The 20,217-nt window shown below is 31.9% G+C and overlaps 2 protein-coding genes across 2 annotated transcripts; one reads left to right on the top strand and one right to left on the bottom strand.

The window, feature by feature from the left end:
* Positions 1-350: 350 nt before the first annotated feature.
* On the top strand, positions 351-12,732 carry Peritrophin-A (Peritrophin A). The gene is made up of 5 exons (XM_089713244.1): positions 351-502; positions 9,427-9,485; positions 10,686-10,848; positions 11,224-11,418; positions 11,805-12,732. The coding sequence occupies exons 1-5, from the start codon at positions 457-459 to the stop codon at positions 12,023-12,025; spliced, it is 684 nt and encodes a 227-aa protein (XP_089569370.1). The 5' UTR covers positions 351-456; the 3' UTR covers positions 12,026-12,732.
* Positions 12,733-13,719: 987 nt separating this feature from the next.
* On the bottom strand, positions 13,720-18,208 carry obst-B (obstructor-B). The gene is made up of 6 exons (XM_089713224.1): positions 18,049-18,208; positions 16,015-16,174; positions 15,699-15,817; positions 14,889-15,089; positions 14,404-14,599; positions 13,720-13,934 (listed from the first exon to the last, which is right to left on the bottom strand). The coding sequence occupies exons 1-6, from the start codon at positions 18,089-18,091 to the stop codon at positions 13,775-13,777; spliced, it is 879 nt and encodes a 292-aa protein (XP_089569350.1). The 5' UTR covers positions 18,092-18,208; the 3' UTR covers positions 13,720-13,774.
* Between the last annotated feature and the right edge of the window lie 2,009 nt (positions 18,209-20,217).

Here is a 20,217-nt window from a genome sequence, read left to right as displayed (position 1 = left end):
TCCTTTACATTAAAGTACTAAACAAATATTTTAAGAGCCAGGTTTGTGCATAGCACGAATTGTGCAAATATCAATGTAAATATTTTTGTATTTATCGAATTTTTTGGGATCTAATATTCGGTATATTTCATATAATAACGTTATATAATCCGCTAAATATCACAATTTGGAATTAAATACTACATTTCCAAATTGCTCATTATAATCACTCATTATAACAACTAAGTACATAAGCTTCACCATATATATTATGTTATTTTTTATAAACTTTTATCAACTTCTTGTAATTTTTCTGATAAAAAACATACATCACCCAATAAGTCTTAACCAAACTTCAAATTGAAAGTCTGCACCACGTCTGCACTATACATACGCTGGAGGGTGGTAGCGGTGGCCGCTGGCCGTCGCGCACAGTTCTGCCGGGCTGAGGTAACGCGCGGACGTCAAACATACAACATGAGGATTTGTGCACAGTTCGCGTTTTTTGCTTGCATCGCGTATGGTAAGCGTTTATATTGTTTTCTTTTACCTAATACAACACACGTGATACGCATTATCGCGAATTTCCACAAAAAATGGTACCGAATTTAAAGTTGAATTTGGAACAATTTAACCGCCATTTTTGAAAACCGGAATTTCGATTCCCAAAGCTTGTATTTATGATAATATCTAGCATATAAGGAATAAATATAACGGTCAAGTGTGATTATGTAAACTGAAAAATGACAAGTGTTTGTTTTACACTTTAATATATTGTCCCAAATAGGTACCTACTTCATAACTATTATGATGGCAGAAACGTAAACATTCGGAAGTAATAGGATAAAGAAATACAATATGACTAATGTGTCAATGAAAACAAAACAATGCGGACAAGTAAGGGACACCTAATGTAGATGAATATTAAGTAGATGCTTTTAATTGGAAGCACTACATCGTTATTTAGAATATCAAAGAGTTATCATAATTTTATCGTGTTATTACTCTAGATACTACATTATTTATTTTTTGCAACTGCAGGAAGGTTCTTCAATTAGAATAAAATGTCATAGGTAGTGGTGGTATATATGCTTATAGTAGTAATAGGAAATATAAGTACGTTCACTAAATTCTTCACTAAATTTATTTACTAAACTTTGCGATCATTATTTATCGCAGCTCATGCGAACTAGTTTTAATTTAATTTTTTAAACCCACTTAAAATGACGGTGACCTTTAGAGTTTCGATAAATAAATTATTGAGATTGGAACAGGATATATATTTCATCGTCGGGTGTAAAAAATAACAAGCGACTTCATATTTATTACATGTTTAAATATATATTTAATGGATAATGTATCATTTTATTCCTAAACAGGATTTAACTAATAAATATAACGTTTACAATTCGTAGAAGTATAAGTAAGTTTACACATTAAAATATTGCAGTTTGTCACGTGCCTTACTTTCGATACATAGCAGTGTCTGAACAGTTAAATCACAATTTCAGTCAATAGTAATGTAGCTTTTCAGTAGAAAAAGCATGCTGAGAAATATCATTCGCTTAATATATTCCAATATGTATAAACAAACAAAGATGAGAAGAAAACAAGAAAAACATGCTGAATTTATTTTATAAATATAACCTCAAATATAGTAGCTTGTGATTTTAAGAAATCACAATACTTAATCTGACATTTTAAAATCCATAAAATTGATTAATACTATCTTAACAGTGTTTATTAATGCAAAAGATGACTGTCAGGTTAATTATGAATCCGAGTTCTAATACGCAGTAAGTAAACGATAATTACATGATGCATCTCAATTATATCAAAGTACATACAATATATAATACTACGTACACCTTTAAACCATAGTATAAAGAGAAAAAATAAGTAAATACATAGCCGATGTTAGGTTATATTTTACTACCCATGCCCTTTTCTTATTATTAATCGGTATAAGTTTATTCTATAAACCGTTAATATATTATGAATATTACAAAAGTTAGTACCTACTTGTGTATGAGTTTTGTTCCATTCATTGAAATGTGAATAATAAATTTAGTTCTTTAACAGAAAGATCAACTAGTAATTAGTCAATGTAAATATTGTCACATTATTGTACACATGAAAACATTACGTAGGTAGTGCATATTATTACTCCAAGATTAAGTGATTATTATTTTACCTTATTTGCATAAGTATGCGAAACATCTCTGTTAGGAATAAAGTGTTTTTAATTTTATTTTAAATCGAATTTTATTATAATTTTGAGTCGTTGTCTGACCATTGACTTGAACCGATTACCTCATACTTAAATTCAAACTAAAGTATTTATTTATTCAATTAGACTTGTTTTATCTTTGATAAATTCATACATCGAAATGGATTTGTTTTCACAGACCACTTAATAATAAATTATGTTACAATTAACTCAGGTATTTATGACAAAGGAACTGGATATAACAACTTTAAAACAGTTGCTTAAGACCTAAAAGATTAGAAAGGTCCTGGGGTATGTTTTGGTATACAGGTTTCCAACTGCGCAATATTTAATACAGTATTGCGTATTCTGAGACTAAGGATATTTACGAAATTATTGATTGGAATTTTAGCTGGAAATGATAACAAGATTACCACGCAAATGAATGTTAAATAAGAAATGGAAATGTCCTTTTTGCTGCTCAATTCAAAGATCTAGCGATCGGGCAACGTCGTCTGTCCACAACAGGTATATTTTTCTCCATTTTTGATACCACATTGCTGGTCAGTTTTTACTGGTCATATTTTCCTCGAGATAAATGGACCAATTCAAACATAATTTTAAATTCAAACCAGTCTGAGATTAGTTAGTTCAAAAAACTCATTTCTAAGGAAATATTTTTTAAATTGCAAGGACACGACATTTTGGTAGTGTTATACGATTGTATTACTTGTACATTAGTTTCATAAATAAGTTGTATAGCGCAAAAATAGCAAAACTCGATATCCAAGATTTTTTGTGTTTAAATTAATATTCTTATATCATAAGTGGTTTTGTTGAATTATAACTGTAGCCAATTTGGTGGAGCGTTGCCCAACGGCCATTGGAAAGGAACGTAACGTTTGTTAAATTCAAGGCTTTTACGCTCGTGGTTGTTGAACATATATAAAAACTACAAATTCTATATTATTGTGACCAGGTGTTAGCAACTAATATCGGTTAAAAATTGTTGGAAATTTCATACAATTTATCTCTTTACATAGAGTATATTTCGACACCCAAGCTTTCCATATATCAATCTCCTTTTACGTAGCAGTTTAAGAAAAGGGTGATTTTATTTTATTCGTAACATAATGACTGACTTTACACTAGATAATAACCGTAATATATATTTCTTGTTTTATTTTTAAAAAGTTATTATTGTTATTTTACTCATTAGGTTATTACTTTCGATATCAGTTTACAGTTTTTTGATATCTGTAATAGTTACGGAATAATCGCCTGTGCACACTTAACACACTGTATAAGTACTAAATTGGCTTTGGCCAACAAAATTCCTGTCATCGGACATATTTTTTCTAGTTCTAATTTAATATTACTCGTTATATACAAGTTAGTCTGGTTTCATTAAAATAATTATTTATCAACTAGATTTCCGCCCGCGGCTTCGCCCGCGTTTGCAAAGGAAAAACCCGCATAGTTCCCGTTCCCATGGGATTTCCGGGATAAAAACTATCCTATGTGTTAATCCAGGTTACCCTCTATATGTGTGCTAAATTTCATTGTAATCGGTTCAGTAGTTTTTACGTGAAAGAGTAACAAACATCCATACATCCATACATCCATACATCCATACATCCATACATCCTTACAAACTTTCGCCTTTATAATATTTATTAGATATAAATGAAATCGTTTTGTGCTAATTTACGTTGAAACACGTAAATTATATTAATCATTCAAGACAGTATAACCTTTAGTACTGTGAGTACAGAAATTGCCACATAATTGCTGGCACTTTCACTGCTTGGTAAATGAAAAGGTTTCATTCATTTAGAGGTTAAGTATTCAGAGTAATAGTTCGTTGATAATTCTTAAATTTTTATTTATTCTACTTATACAGACATCGAAATATCTGTTAATTTTTCATTGAGTAATGTGTAGAAAATTTAAAACGGAGAAGCGACTACTTGTAGCTCATACGAATAATATAGTAAGATTATACTGATTTAACTGATGTTACCAAAATAATGAATGGCCTAAATAATTATAAAGGTACTAGTATAGTTAAATGAATGATAATATTTTAAAAATCTTTAATCTAATGAGACATCAACGATAACTAAATTAATTAATCTATATCATGAGTTTTTAGTCAGGAAGTCTGTCATAAAAATCCTATGATAATCTTTTTAAATGTGACGTGATGTCTGCGCACGCGCCATCCACAATTATGACGATACCATCATTCATACGAAAGAGTTCAACGCGCGGGAGTTAAACGCGCGTAATAGTCACACATCGCACATCGTAATAGTTATTAGTTCTTTGGCGTTAATATTATATGAATCGTTTCTAATATATGAATCAATAAAAAATGTAAAGTGTAATGGCGATGTACACTTTTATATTTATTCATGTTTAATACCAGAGATATGACATTTAGAGACTTGAGTTCATACTCATATATATTACCTAATGTACTTTGTATATCATTATAATTTTATTTCTGATCTACATATTTATTCTAACTTAAATACGACGATAATTTTAATATAATAATGTTATCTTTTATCAACAAAATCATATAAACAATAATTATAATGATTCTACATTACCATTCAACTGAAAATGATTGATTGAAGCAATACTGAAAAGAAGAAAAGATCGTTACATAATCGTATCCATTCAGATGTCGGAGATATTTGTGGCTATTGTGTGGCGAAAGTTGTCATCACTCCACGTAATAAATATTACGTGGAGTGATGACAACTACAATGTATTTGATAATATCTGCGGAATAAAACTATTGTTCTGTCTGTATATAACGTTATAATATTCTCTACATAATAAATCAATGTGCTGTCGCTTATAAACTTATGCATGAAAAACTTTAAATAATACCTTGATTAATTTAAGTTTATATTGTATAATTTTATTTAGTCATACTTTATTCCGTACATTGTTCCCGTGTGTATATTGTTGCTCCTTATGATTTTTATTATAAAAAAAATATTTCTTGACATTTCAAGGTAAATTATTTGTTAAAATTTGAATAAACTATCAAATACGATATTATCTTGTAATATCGATATTATATTGATATTACTATGATCCGTCAAATAATAAATATTTAGTCAAGAACTAAATTATTAATACACTTTAGATTAAGTACTTTATACATGAATTAAAGACGCATTTTTAAAAACAACGATAAAAAAGAATCGGAATAAGCTCACTAACCATGATATTTTTAATAACTCAGGACTGACTTTAATAAAATAAGTATAAATAATAATTCAATAGTTCATGTAGGATTATTACCTAAAATCTTCTCACCAAAACATTTAAATTTTATATAACCTTAAACAACATTAATATTCGCAGAGCACTGTAAGGATGCACCCTGGGGTTAACGCCTCTGACCACAAACTGAGAATTTCACTTCCATCTCTGACTAGAATAGCAAATACTTACGTAACAAGCCTCTTCTTCCGCGGTACGATTAACTTTATCAATTCGCTTCCTCTTAAATCTAGCTTTAATTCAAAACATTCTCACATTAAATACAAGAAACTTTAAGGATATCCGCATTAAATGCATTTGTTCTTAGTAATAATCTATATATATAAAACTCAAAGGTGACTGATATAGTGATCTATCAACGCACAGCCCAAACCACTGGACGTATCGGGCTGAAATTTGACATGCAGGTAGGTGTTAGGACGTAGGCATCCGCTAAGAAAGGATTTCCCGAAATTCTTGCGGGAACGGAGAAAAACGGGGATGCACGTACAAAGTCGTGGGCGGAAGCTAGTGTTAAATACAATTAAGAAGAAATTTATTTATTTTACAATGTCTGTAATATTAAATATCCGTGTATATTAAATGTATATAAATATGTAATAATTAAGTAACTAACGCAAAAAAGCAAGTTCTCATTTGTGAAATATGAATGTAACTTTTAGAATATGTGTACATTTATATTGGCAACACTGTATTGTATTCGAGTAGGCAAGATGGCAGATGCCGGTTAGCAATGTTAATTATGTAAAAGTGTAAACTGTTATTTTCTCTAATAAAGCTAAGTGAAGCTAAAACTGGTGCTTGAATTAATTATATAACAGTAACTAAAGTATTAACTGCTTCGTTGAATACTAACAGAACCGTCATCCAAATTTGGATAAGCTCGATGCCCTGAAAAGATATAGCTAAGCCATATATCACTTTAATGACGTTTATCTCACGCTAGTTATGTATTCGATAAACTCTCATTATGCGTTATATACATACAGTCGTAAGAATCAGTTGTATCTTGTTTTAAATAAATGGATAAATCACGTATGTAACATGCGCATGGTGTTACATAAGGGTCGCGAGATGAACAGGTTCTGTTTCCGCTTGAGCAATAAATCTTCATTTATGGTATGACTGACAGTTCTTTATTCCGTGGTCGAATTTATACGCTATTCTATGTTTATTGCTGACTGATCGTTTTTATTAACGCGGTGTCCTTTAAATTAAAATACGTTGTATCAGATGAAACGTTTTAATTATATCAATAATATTTTCAAGCGACTTTATAAAAAGGAGGTCCTCAATTCGTCTGTATATTTTTTGGTTTGTTTCTTCGAAACTTAAGACGATTTTTCGAATTTTGATGATTTATTTTTTATTTTATCTATTAGCCGGAAGGGTTAACTTTCTGGCTGATCCCATTTCAATTCAACAGTTTGAAGTCGGTTTAGTTTTTTTTAATTATTACTTGACAACACTCTAGTTGGAATTTATAGTAACTTTATATTAGGTCTTTATTAGGTACCTAGCTGTGCCCCGTGGTTTCATCCGCTTTGCTCCACTCGTGTTGGTCTTAGGATGATGATATTATATAGCCTTCTTCGATAAATGGGCTATCTAGCACCGAAATATTTTTTCAAATCGGACCACTAGTTCCTGAGATTAGCGCGTTCAAACAAACAGACTCTTCAGCTTTATAATATTAGTATAGATATACAAATAATTGTCCAATGTCCAGTTGCCATACTTCATGCCCAAATTCTATGTTGTACGATGATCTTGTCACAACGAATAAATAAAAAAACGCTAGAATGACCATTGTAATGCTAGTATCAATGATCTAATCAAACCGCTATCGGTTGCGTACGCGTCAAGGCTGACCACTCGCTCGTACGACTTTCGCTCGCTACATGTGCCACTAAAATGTTTGCTCTTATTCTTGATTATTTTCAATGCAATTGGCAGTACTAACACGTATTTGTTCCATAGCAAATAGTTTCCGAAATTCCCATTGAAGAGGTATGCAAGTTTTCTGCTCGTCACGTCTTGCAAATAACCATGAGTATGATATAATGATGACTGAATTCTTTTTTAATCCAGAAATGACCGGGGTAATAATGTCAATAGCAGGCTAAACTATCATTAATAGCATAGATTAATAAAAACCATCCTAAATACAAGAGATCGCTTTAACTCCTAACTCCTATTCTTACTGTGTTTAAATTCTACCAATTACCTTATTATTCATATAGATTGTTCCTTTCTTATAAAACACCCCTTCAATTTATAAAATACCAGCAGCATTTTACCTCAACATTCATAATTACCGACAATGAACACATTTCAGAACATTAAATAAATGTCGCAAGGTCGCGGAAATTACTCAACCGTACAGAACTTTTCATCATATTATAACCGTTTTGTAATACAGCACTTCAAGACCTTAAAAACTCACATAGTTATTGTCATTATTGCTATATCGAATTATAACCCAGTTTAATTCAAGTTCAGTTAACACGCGTAAAATTGCGTTTTCAATCATGATTATTAATTTCCGCATACATATTCATTTAACGCATTGTCCATTCAATAATAGCCAGAATTAAAATAAGGAAAAGGATATGGTAAATACTGCCCCTTTCTTAGAAACGTTTAAAACGATGCTTTAACGAATTACTACTTTCTTTAAACATTTTTATTTTTACTTATGAATAATATAGGTAACGAAAGATGTAATGCTAACACACACATATAACTGTATTCACTATCACTATCCACAGAAGAATTATCTCTGACTATAATTATAATAGGTGTAGTATAATTAATAATTTCACTGGTATTTACTCAGTTTTTATTAATTTGATATCCTCATATTTATCACTTATCTACTAACAAGTTCAATGACTACTTAATGTATTTATCGATTTCCAAGCTACATGAAATTGATTCTTATATTTTTCCATTTAAACCTTCACATACAAAATCCCTTTTAACAAATTTTCTCCCTCAAACTTGCCATCAAACTCATTTTTTTATTGCAGCGAATACCAATTAATATATTTTCCATTTTCTATGAAATACACTAAAATATTTGTTTACATTACTGAAATATTGTGAAGTACTGTCATGAAATCACTTCGTGTAAATGAAAAATTACGTAACCGTGATTATCTTAGAATACGTACACGTAATAAGAAACGGTTCTATTATTTAACGTCACACGAAATCGTGATCATACTATAATTATACCATCTTAACAACGTTACGGTTATTTTGCAATCTGATCTTGTTTTCGTTTAACATTTAAAACAGTTTTAACGTTTCTTCAAGTATTAGGTATAAAGTTTTAAGATAACTACAAAATAATTGAAAGATGCAATTACTTCTACACTACATTTATTAATAAAAATGTTATAATAAGGCATAAATTTATTTATTTAATTACAAAAAAATAAATACATTATCTACTTGCAAATAAATAACGCAAAAATGCGTCAATTATTTCATCTTTCATACGCCTGTTTAACTGCAATCAATCAGTTAATAATCAAAAGTAACCCCAACAGCTGATTGGTTGGAGCCGACCTCATATGCGCTTGCGCAACCGACACGCTTCAGCTCCTCACGTAAATGTCGTTTATTATCATGAAAGTTATCTTTAATTATTGTTTAGCCCTGATTTATCCTGCAATCAAGTTTTTGCGCGGTTTCAAAAAAGATTTCACGGTTTTTATTGTAAATGGGGTGTTTAAGTGGCATATAACATTTTTAATTTTAATGAAGATCTATTTGTTGAATGGACCAAAATAATAAAGAATAAAGAAATCTAACTAGATACAAAAAATGCTGAATATAATGAATAGAATGACAAAATAGATCCTATGCGTGTGTATGATTTTTTTAAAATTCAATATTCATATGAAATTATTTTTTGATTACAGTGAACGCGGGCATATTATTACAAAATGCACCTGCTTGTCCAGAGCAATACGGCGTACAGGTAATTATTTATTTAATTTTTGCAATAAAATGTAGGCCACATCCATAAATTAAGTAAACACTAAAAAGTAAAAATATTATATAAAGTCTAAAGTATTGTATTGAATGACATGCTTTTATTCGGCGTTGAAGCGAAACAAAACTCATTTCATTTATTTATTTTATATACATATATATATTATATATTATTTATTTTATATCTAAATATAATGAACATAAAATATTGACGTTGCTTTCTACTGGAGAAAGCTACGTATGAAATTTAAGTAAATAAATATCATTGAAACGTTACATCATACAAGTCTCAATAAAAGAGAATTTAGGAATACTGCTACGTCAGGAAGTTCAATTCCATCCGTCCTATTTTCACTCTATCTGTCTTCTTACTTTCAAATCGTGTTTCAGAGTCCTTTGATATTTCGAATTTTCTATCAATCATACCTTTTTTTTTATAGTGGGGAAATCTTCCAAAGATACCCACGGCCCCCGGGGAAGGGCCGTGGGTTATGTCGGATTCTTACCGACTAAAACCCCACTGTGTTCCGTCGAGCCGCTTTAATGATGGGGCCGCGGGTATTTGTTAGAATTCTTCCGCGACTTCTATCAATCATACCTAGATTTTTTCAGTATTATTCAATATGTGTTTGTAAAGACACAGATAATATAATGCTATGATAATTTAATATAAGTAAAGATTAGATATTTTGTACCAGTTGTAAAATTAATAAATTTCATCATGAAATTACGTGCAGTACTTACCTACCTCGCGACCCAATTCGTGCCTATATTTCGTGCTATGCTAAACAACCAATCCATCAGTTGATCTAATTATACTACTTATACGTAATACCTGTAACATTCTATTCATTACGTTATTATCGACAGTAAAGACTTTAGTAAAATTCCATAGGTACTTATTACGAAAAAACATGACTCCTTATTTACAAATATACCTTCACATGATGGCAGTCAAAATCATAGCATAAAATTGATCACATTTTCATCAGGTATATGTATATACATATACCCATTAAAACTATTAAATTCAAGTAGTCTCTACCATTATCAAGAAATACTTTAGAATAAATACGCACAATTGACGGAAAAATAGGAGAAAAGTCGTGAATAGAATCTCCTCTTCTCTTGATATAATATACAGTCATGTAAAAATCTGACTAAACTATATCATTATAATCCGTAGGCGTACGCACACCCCGAATTGTGTGACCAGTTCTTCCTGTGCACAAACGGTACATTGACGGTGGAGACCTGTGAAAATGGCCTGTTGTTCGACGGCAAGGGCGCTGTGCACAACCACTGCAACTACCACTGGGCTGTCGACTGTGGGGAGAGGAAAGCTGACTGTGAGTGACAAACTTAATACTATCGATTCAAAAGCAGTGTTTGCAGGAATAAGAAATACGCGTATTTTCGCATGTTTAAATATTATGACATCTCGAAGTTTATATATTTAAGACCGAAATTTAATAAGAAGAAGCATTATTTCTTTTAAAATATACCTACTTGTTACAAAAAAGAAAATGCCTTACAGAAAATGCTGTAGGCATTGCTTTTTGTTGTTGTAGAAGTAGTAGAATATGATAATGATTAAGAAAAATAAATCAACGTAATAATACACTCCTCTTTTAAGTTACGAGTAAGAGTATCACGGCTTATTTAGTATACAATAACTAACATAAAATATACAGTTGTTAAGATTTGCTATATTAAAATTTCAGTAACGCCCTACTCGACGCCCGGCTGCGAATACCAGTTCGGCATCTACCCAGACAGCGCGGAGTGTTCCACCAGCTACGTGAAGTGCGCCTTCGGGATCCCCAACCAGGAGCCGTGCACCCCCGGCCTGGTGTACGACGAGAGGATCCACGGTTGCAACTGGCCAGATCTGCTGCAACCTTTCTGTAACCCTGAAGGTGAATAAGCTTAATTTTTACATGCAATGTTGCTTAAATAACTATTCGTTTTTAGAACGTTAATAATTAATACGCATCTAACATTAACAATAATGTACCTACCTTCTTAAAATAGTGGCTAAAAGCTAAATGAAAATTAACACTTACGTTCATGAATCTTACATATTAATTTCAAAAACATATGATTGAAGTTATTTTCAAATTTGAAAAGATGAAAAACCTTGATTTGTATAAAATAAATGATATGGTACCTACCTCCAACATGTCAACTTTTAATTGTATCGTTATTTTATGTCTTATCCCTTATAGTATTATTTTATCACTTTATTTTCTCATTCTCATATTTAACAGGCTAAGTTATAATCATCGTTTGTCTGTCTTTACAGCGGTCGTCGGTTTCAAATGCCCAACCAAAGTGCCCGCAAACACGCAGTCAGCGAAATTCTGGCCGTTCCCCCGCTTCCCCGTCCCCGGCGACTGTCACCGGCTGATCACCTGCGTCGAAGGCAACCCTCGTCTTATCACCTGCGAGGAAGGCAAGGTCTTTGACGACCAGAACCTCACCTGCGAAGACCCTGAGCTCGTGCCACACTGTGGTCACGCGTAAATGTTCACCTTTATACAAAACGAAAACGAATCATAGTTTTGGAATGAGTGTGGCACTTTATTTCTATAGGTTAAGATCCATGTTCTTCTGTTATGTTTCTTGTATAACAGAATAACATTATGACGCTGTTACTCCACAATTCTAATGAAAATTCTTCTGAAAATCTCGCAAGAATTGGATTTAAGTGACTGAGATCGCCCTGGTTCAGAATTACTTATCATATCAACTCTGTTAACTAAACTAAACATAATTTTCAGATTAATACATATTTGACTTAACTTTAAAACTCAAGTTAGGTCGAAAATAAAAATTAGCAATAAAGTACAACAGAATTACTATACAACTTCGATTTTTATATCTTTTTAATATAGGTATATTCAGTCGACAATTTCGTTTTCGTTTTGTAATATAACATCGATTGGAATATATTTCCACCGAATCCTACTATTTATTTATAAAATCTAATATATTTTATCCATAATCTATTCACTGAAATCTAATATATAATTCTCAAACAAGATGACAACAAATATACTTTCATTTGTGCGTGATATTAGTTACCGTAGTTCAACAATATATTATATTATATTGTTTATATTAAAGTCTTTGTGTATATATTTTCATAATACTCAGTGTAAATAAAGAATGATTGAAATGTAAATAGATAAATATTGTATATGAGAAAAAATAAAATGTTTTAAAATTTACACAGCATTTATAATTTACCTAAGTACATATATTATAAGCCCTCCTATATTCTTGCAATAACAACTTGCAATCCTTCATCCTTGTAGATTGATTTTATAACAATACTATTAGATATAGATTGTAATTTGAGTTTGCAAAATCCAGTATCTGATTTTATGATTGAAATAATTTTATATTGTCATGAAAATATTATCTTCTAATTATTTTTGAATTGATGGCAAATGTTGGTGAAAAGAAAATTCGATAAGTCTAGTCATGCAGCTTGGGACGTATACGTGATACGTAGAAAGTATATAAGTTAAATAAAAACATAATGTTGAGAACCAAAAAAACCGGCCAAGTGCGAAGGGTTGGGGACCCCCCTAAATATTTTTTTGTATTTTTTGTTATAGCGGCAACGGAAATACATCATTTGTGAAAATTTCAGCATTCTAGCTATCACGGTTTATGAGATGCAGCCTGGAGACAAACACACAGCGCAAGTTTTACCCTTTGGGTACGGAACCCTAAAAATGATAGACAAAAGACGTTTGTCGGACGATGCATCGAACTTTACTTGAAATAGAAATTAGCGTAAAAATTTTCCGACGAGAAAAATCTTTTTCATTTTTACCCCTAAGGTAAAAGTATTTTATTAAATATTTTACTGAATATGGCAAGTTATACAAATACTATGCATATTCGAATTTGATTCAAATTATAAAATTTACTACGACATACAAAAATAACTAAGATGCTTGTGAGAAGTATGTAAATGCTATTTTAAAAAAATTCGATGATTTCATGCGATCATTATGTGAATATGTTTATTGAATACTATCGTTAAACTTACATTTAATTCGTCTAAAAAAATTATGCAATTTCAAACACTTTATTATCTCCTTATGATTTAAAATAGCACTTCAGTTTTTAACGTGCAACAGTCTTTAAATAATTTTCATTCATAAAACTAACTTGTAAACTGTGGTAAAATTAAAAACGTTGAATAAATGTGTAAAAAATATTTATTAAATGACTACTTATTTAACTTATACTATGTTTCTAATCTACAATTTCTTCTACTACGACTTCAGCTACTTTGCCTTTGGGTCGCTGTGGCTTACGGCGAGATGGGGCACCAGAGGGTTTGGGCTTGGCTACTGGGGGGTTTTCTAGGGCCTCTAATTCAGCATCGGTGAGACGGTCCTTGTACCAGTCTTTGCTGTAAAAGTATTTTTTTATTAGTTTATTTCTTTTAAACAAGTTTTCATCTTGGGTTGGAGGTAAGTGCCTTCACTTAAATGAAGGCACTTACCTCCAACCCAAGATGAAAACTTGTTTAAAAGAAATAAACAATTTTTATTATTTATTTATTTATTAGTAAACAAGTAAAAGAGTATATAGGCTTTACTTCTTCATAAATTGGGTAAAAGGTTTATGGAAACTGTATGTTAGAGATTTTTTTTTGCAGATTGACGATTGTGAAAGAAGATCGCTTGTAATTTGTGTACTTTATCTTACTTGTTACGACTTTATGTTGTAAAACAATTTTACTGAAAATTGGACATTACTAAATTATTTCGTGATTGAATTTTTTCTATTCTTTATATATACATTTGTAAATTTATATAAATTATTTAGATCATAATATCGTATTGATAATAATTATTATTATCTATTCGAATGCTTACCATTCTGGGACCTTCCTCGCCCACTCACACTTCTTCTGTACATCGTCGAAGGCCTGACCGAGCTTGCATCCTGAGCGACGTGGTGTGTTACCGTTGATGCACACGTAGAAGAATTGGCAGTCTTCAGGGTCGGCGTAACGTGGGTGGGTGAGACCGAAGGTTTCGTTCACTTGTGGGCAGTCGAACTGGAATATATCTGTGGAAGAGATGATTAAATGAGTTTAATGTTGGGTTTTACAATACTGGGACTTATGCAGTATTTTAATTCTAGGAAGCTTTGTGTTAATAGTATTATGTATTATATGGAGTTATGTGGAGAAACGATTAGCCTTTCTTAAAGCTTCTTTACTTTACTCCTCCTATATTCTAGCTAGAATATTTAATACAGATATTTACGTTTTAATCATAAAAAGAGTTTATATCTCATAATCATGCAAGCGTAGTATGGAACCAATTCCAGGACAACAAATTAATGGAAATCTCACCACCGGCACCACATCCCTTCTTCTTAGCTTCATCAGCCCATGTGCAGATACCAGTCTTCTCGTTGTACACCAAGCCTTCGGGACAGGTGATCATGTTGAACTTGCCGTCCACGCAGAAGTAGAATTTGCCACATTCGCTAGGTTCCTCGTGCGAGAAGTAACCATTTTGGCGGACACAGTGTAGAGATGGGATGGGTGTTTCTGTAATGTTAAAATTAGTAATGAGTAAAAATATAAAGGAATAAAACATATCTCACAGACTAAGCTTTTACATTATTAAATCCAATTCAATATTTGAACTCTCCAAATCCAACGTAAGTAAGTAACTAGAATTTCTGGTTATATGTTAATTGTAAGAAATTAAATTCCAACGTCTAGTTATGTATGACAATTTAATAGGGCAGGAAATTGGCACTATTCTGCGTTGTGTAAAAACCCTACTTCATATTGATTACAAAAGCTGTTATCAATAAATTCCCCCAGCGCGCCATCAAGGCCGCGGTTCCCTTGAGAATGGAAAGTTGTTCTGAGCAAAGTTAACCTTTAGCTCTGAATAATGATTAAATTGATGCGACCAACCAGTCACACTAAAATGGCAAGCACGTGCAGCCATCATTCACGTGTAACCTGACCTTTAGCATTCCCATCGTGTGCTTATCATAAATTATGAAGAAGACTCGAGAATGTTCCATCAAAAGCCGAAATCCAGAACAGCTTTTCTTGCCAGAAATTTTGCATTGTTTGATTTTATCCAGTATTATAACAGTGCTTGCTACAAGTGATACTTACTAAAGAATAAAAATAACTTACGTAATTTGGGGCGCTGAGAGCAGTCGATGTTGAATGGCAAGTCGCACTTCTCATCATTAGGGTTGTAATCGTTGAACACCATACCATCGGGGCAGAGCTTTTCAATTATTTCACCGTTTCTGGAATTTATAAAATAAGAAAATTAGATGATTTGATTTCAAAATAAAAATGTATGGGATATATGATTAGCCGATCGAAAAAGATATGGCGCCGAGAGTCAAATATTTGTTTTGCTGGTAGTACTGGTTATTGCTAACTTTATATGTAAATATTGAATCTTCTTGTTTGTATTTGAATAATTAAGCAGTTTATTAACCTGCACTCGTAGTATTTGTCGCATTGTTCGGCATCAGCGAAGAAGCCATCCTCAGGACAGGAACTTGTGATTTCTGTGTCCGGGTCTGAACTGGCCACGCGAGCTGGCGCTGCTGTACTCGCTGCTTTCCTATTCTTTGGACCTGCTGCTGTTGCTAACGCTGAAATAATATATGATTTACATTACATTCTTGTTCTAAAATAATTGTTATAAACATTGTCGACATTTACGATTTTAATTAATGCCAACTGGAACGCTTACTTTTTAGGGTTCCGTAGCCAAAATGGCAAAAACGGAACCCTTATAGTTTCGTCATGTCCGTCTGTCCGTCTGTCCGTCTGTCCGTCTGTCACAGCCGATTTACTCGGAAACTATAAGTACTACAGTGATGAAATTTGATGGGAATATGTGTTGTATGAACCGCTACAAAAATATGACACTAAATAGTAAAAAAAAGAATTGGGGGTGGGGCCCCCCATACATGTAACTGAGGGATGAAATTTTTTTTTTCGATGTACATACCCGTGTGGGGTATCAATGGAAAGGTCTTTTAAAATGATATAAAGTTTTCTAAAAAACATTTTTCTTAAAGTGAACGGTTTTTGAGATATCAGCTCTCAAAGTCGTAAAAAGTATGTCCCCCCCCCTCTATTTTTATAACTACGGGGTATAAAATTCTAAAAAAAATAGAGGTGATGCATGCTAATTAACTCTTTCAACGATTTTTGGTTTGATCAAAGTATCTCTTATAGTTTTTGAGATAGGTTGATTTAACTGTAATTTATTATATTTGCTGCTACGGAACCCTTTGTGCGCGAGCCCGACTCGCACTTGGCCGGTTTTTTTATTTCATTGAATTAAATGTATTTCTTGTGTAGTTTATGCAAGAATAATAATGTGTATGTATTATTATTCTTGGTAGCGACTGGTCACCTTTCTAATCCGCATTGTGTACGAAACAATTCAGAAATAAAACAGTACATTTACATAACCTGATCAAAACAAAATATTCGCTTGTTTTATATGTATAGAAGGTCAAAGTTAAAATTTAATTAAAACTAAACAGACATATACGGTACATTTCCTGCATAGTGTATGTATGCACATAATTAAGTCGTTCACTTTGAGACCAGCGCGGACGCAGACTTCCTATTTTTATGCGACACTTTAAGGTCGTGTCAATGGAGCTTTCTTGGTGACTTTTAAAGTATATTTATGCAAGCTGTTTGTTGCCTCAATTGCCCATCTGACTAAATTGTTATCTTTAAAAAAATACAATGAGCAATTTGTTAAAATGAGGTAAGTATTATGAAGTGGATAATCGACGAATTATTGTTGTCAAAAGTTTGAAAGGTGACCGTTGCGTAATTCTGTTGTTTGACACGAAAAATGAAGCTTTGTGTTTACTAATATGAAGTCATCACAAGATGCTAAACCTTCTGTTTAAGTTTGGCAATGTGCCAGTTTCTCCGTTACCTAATCGAGTGTATCATACGAAAGTTTTTGCCAAACACAAGAGCCACTTAACACTCTAATTTCATATTTACCCTTGAAGTATTAGCTGTTGCATACAATGAAACAAACCTGTCATGAGTTAATTAATTTCACATGCACTTTGTTACGAGTGAACGGTTTTTATAATAACTATTTGTAAGAGATGTAGAAAACAACCCATGTTAGTATAGCCTATTGTTTGGAGGGAAAATTTAATAACTGAAAAATTCTAAAAGGAAAATTAAGTCTAATGCAACTATCGTAAATAAAAGTTTAAGCAGTCGAACGTTAAGCAATGTTTAAAACATTAAAATATTTAAATTGAATAAATAATAAAGTTCTTTAAAAGTCAAGGACATAGTGAGATATGTTGAAATTCTAGTTACTTGAAGTAGGCAGTTGCCCCATTATAAATGTTAAATAAATGAATGTCTAATCCAAACTTTATGTAGAGACAAACAAAACAATTGAATTAATTCATGCAATGTCTCTATCATGAATAGATAACGGTATTATCAATCTGTTTTGTAAATAGCTTACCGATTAAACACGCGAAAGCTATGAACTTGCACTTGAACGCCATCTTCTGCTATTTTCCCGAACTACACAACTTTCGTCACCTCTGTGACTTATCGGAACTTGCCACTCGCACTGCGCTCTATAGCGCACTGACAATAACACTTTTTGTCCGTTGTTCTTAGCTGCTGAGTACTTAAGCGAAAGGCTACACTACTTTCGCCATCTCTGTCCCACTAATGAACATCAGCATACAGCCGTACTCCTCACTCACGAGTTCTCCGAACATTTGGATCCTGTTATGGGTTTACGCGTTCTGCAAAAGAATTAGTCTAATGATAATGACTGTTAATCTATCTCTAATATTGATATAATTAGATTCCAGTGAAATTTTTGTGTGAATTCTTAAAATGTTATAAGGAAATGGATTCAGTTGCGCAATTAAAAATGTATAACCGGTCCATTTCCTAGAAAGTTTTCCGAGAAATCCTCTTGAAAGAAAATCCATTCATTCCATTTTCAGTCGTTTATTATTATTTTAAATAATCTCAATTAATGATTTTCATCCAGACCTAGTTCTATAACATCCTAATGGTAAAGGTCAATGTATTCTAAAAGTCGTATTTTGACTTCCCACCTTTAGCCCATCTTTAGTGGTATGGTATCTCTGGCTCTGAACGGTACCTACTTGAGAAAGGTTTTTGGCTAATCCTACTTGCTGGTAACATGAACCCTTATAATAGGTTAGTAATTCATGCTTAAGTTTATCTAATATTTTAAGAATCTAATATTTAAAGCTTTTTGTAACTCTTTAAAGATAAAAGAAAATATAATAAGAGCAACGAAATTGTATGTGTGTGTATCTAGCATTCTAAAAAGGAGGAATCTTATTAGAATGATGGCATTTTTTTATTTCTTTTTTTGAAAGCTGTCGATTCGAAAATGCCTCGGATGAACCCAATAGAACTAGAGCCGGCGTTTCATATATAGTTTGCGTATATAACTTTGGAGGTATTATTCAATTTTTAAATAATACCAAATGAATTGATTATGATAAACAATAATAAATTAATTATAGAAATCGATAAATTACTTATATTTATACCAATCGAGAAGGAACCATGTATTTCCTACTACATAATGAAATAATCGTAGGTATAATTTCAGGGAAACAATCAAATATATTACGAGTCCTAGCCATATTATTATTTTTCTGTTTTAATTGTTATAACAAAATGACCTTTGCGATGAATCCAATCGGACAATTTTTTTTATTGGACGATAGGGAAGCGCTTGACCACGATCTCGCCTGTTGGTAGGCTGAGATGTGGCCTAAGATGGAGCGCGCTAATAATATTCTAAAGAAACTTATGAATGAACTTTATGAATAAGAAACAATTATTTCGGAACTTTCCAGAACTTTCCAATTATTTCGAAACATAACGGAAAATAAAAAAAATCAACAGTTTATTTAACAAGTAAATTGCTTCACCTCCGAAGATCTTCGCGAAAAATACTCTAAAAGATTAAAGATCATAACTCTAAAACTAGGAAAAATCAGCTGACATACATGGGAAATATTCTGATAGCAAAGGAAGTAAGAAAACTAAAAATATTGATGTGAAGATTTGGTTACCCTGTATACAATGTTTAAAGCTTAAAGTTTACCTGTATCAAAAATAGTATCGTGTTGTAAAGGAAAAATCTCAAAACGTTACTCAAACTTAAAGCTCACACTCATAAAATATATTCTAAGTCCTACTCGATATATCTATGCATTTTATTAAATGTAAGAGTGTGTCACTTATATAATACAAATATTAATAAGTGATAATATAAATACTTTCTTCATCCGCATTCGGTAGAAAGTATCTTACCTACACTCAGATACATTTTTTGCACTAGATCTATGTAACTCTAGCATTATGTAATATAAAGTTATATATATTTAAACAATCGCTTAACAGAAATTATTTAAGTACGTGTATTAACTGAATAATAATTGTTAAGCGTGCCAAGGTGGAAAATAGTTTTCATTTATACACTGCACTGGCTCCGCCCGGATGGTCTTTTTTTGCAAGTTTTCCAAATTTGTAATACTTACATACTTGTAACCTATTCCAATCCAAGCAGATAAAATCCAACTACAATCAATCAACTCCAATATCAAACTTCATTCAAAGAAAATTCATT

Source organism: Colias philodice, chromosome 3 (genome assembly GCF_061535455.1).
Source record: "Colias philodice isolate Cphi_HAF_F1 chromosome 3, ilColPhil1 Martin Lab GWU primary, whole genome shotgun sequence".
Classification (NCBI taxonomy): domain Eukaryota; kingdom Metazoa; phylum Arthropoda; class Insecta; order Lepidoptera; family Pieridae; genus Colias; species Colias philodice.
Note: the sequence above shows the minus strand (reverse complement) of the source record. Positions and strands in the feature narration are given on the sequence as shown.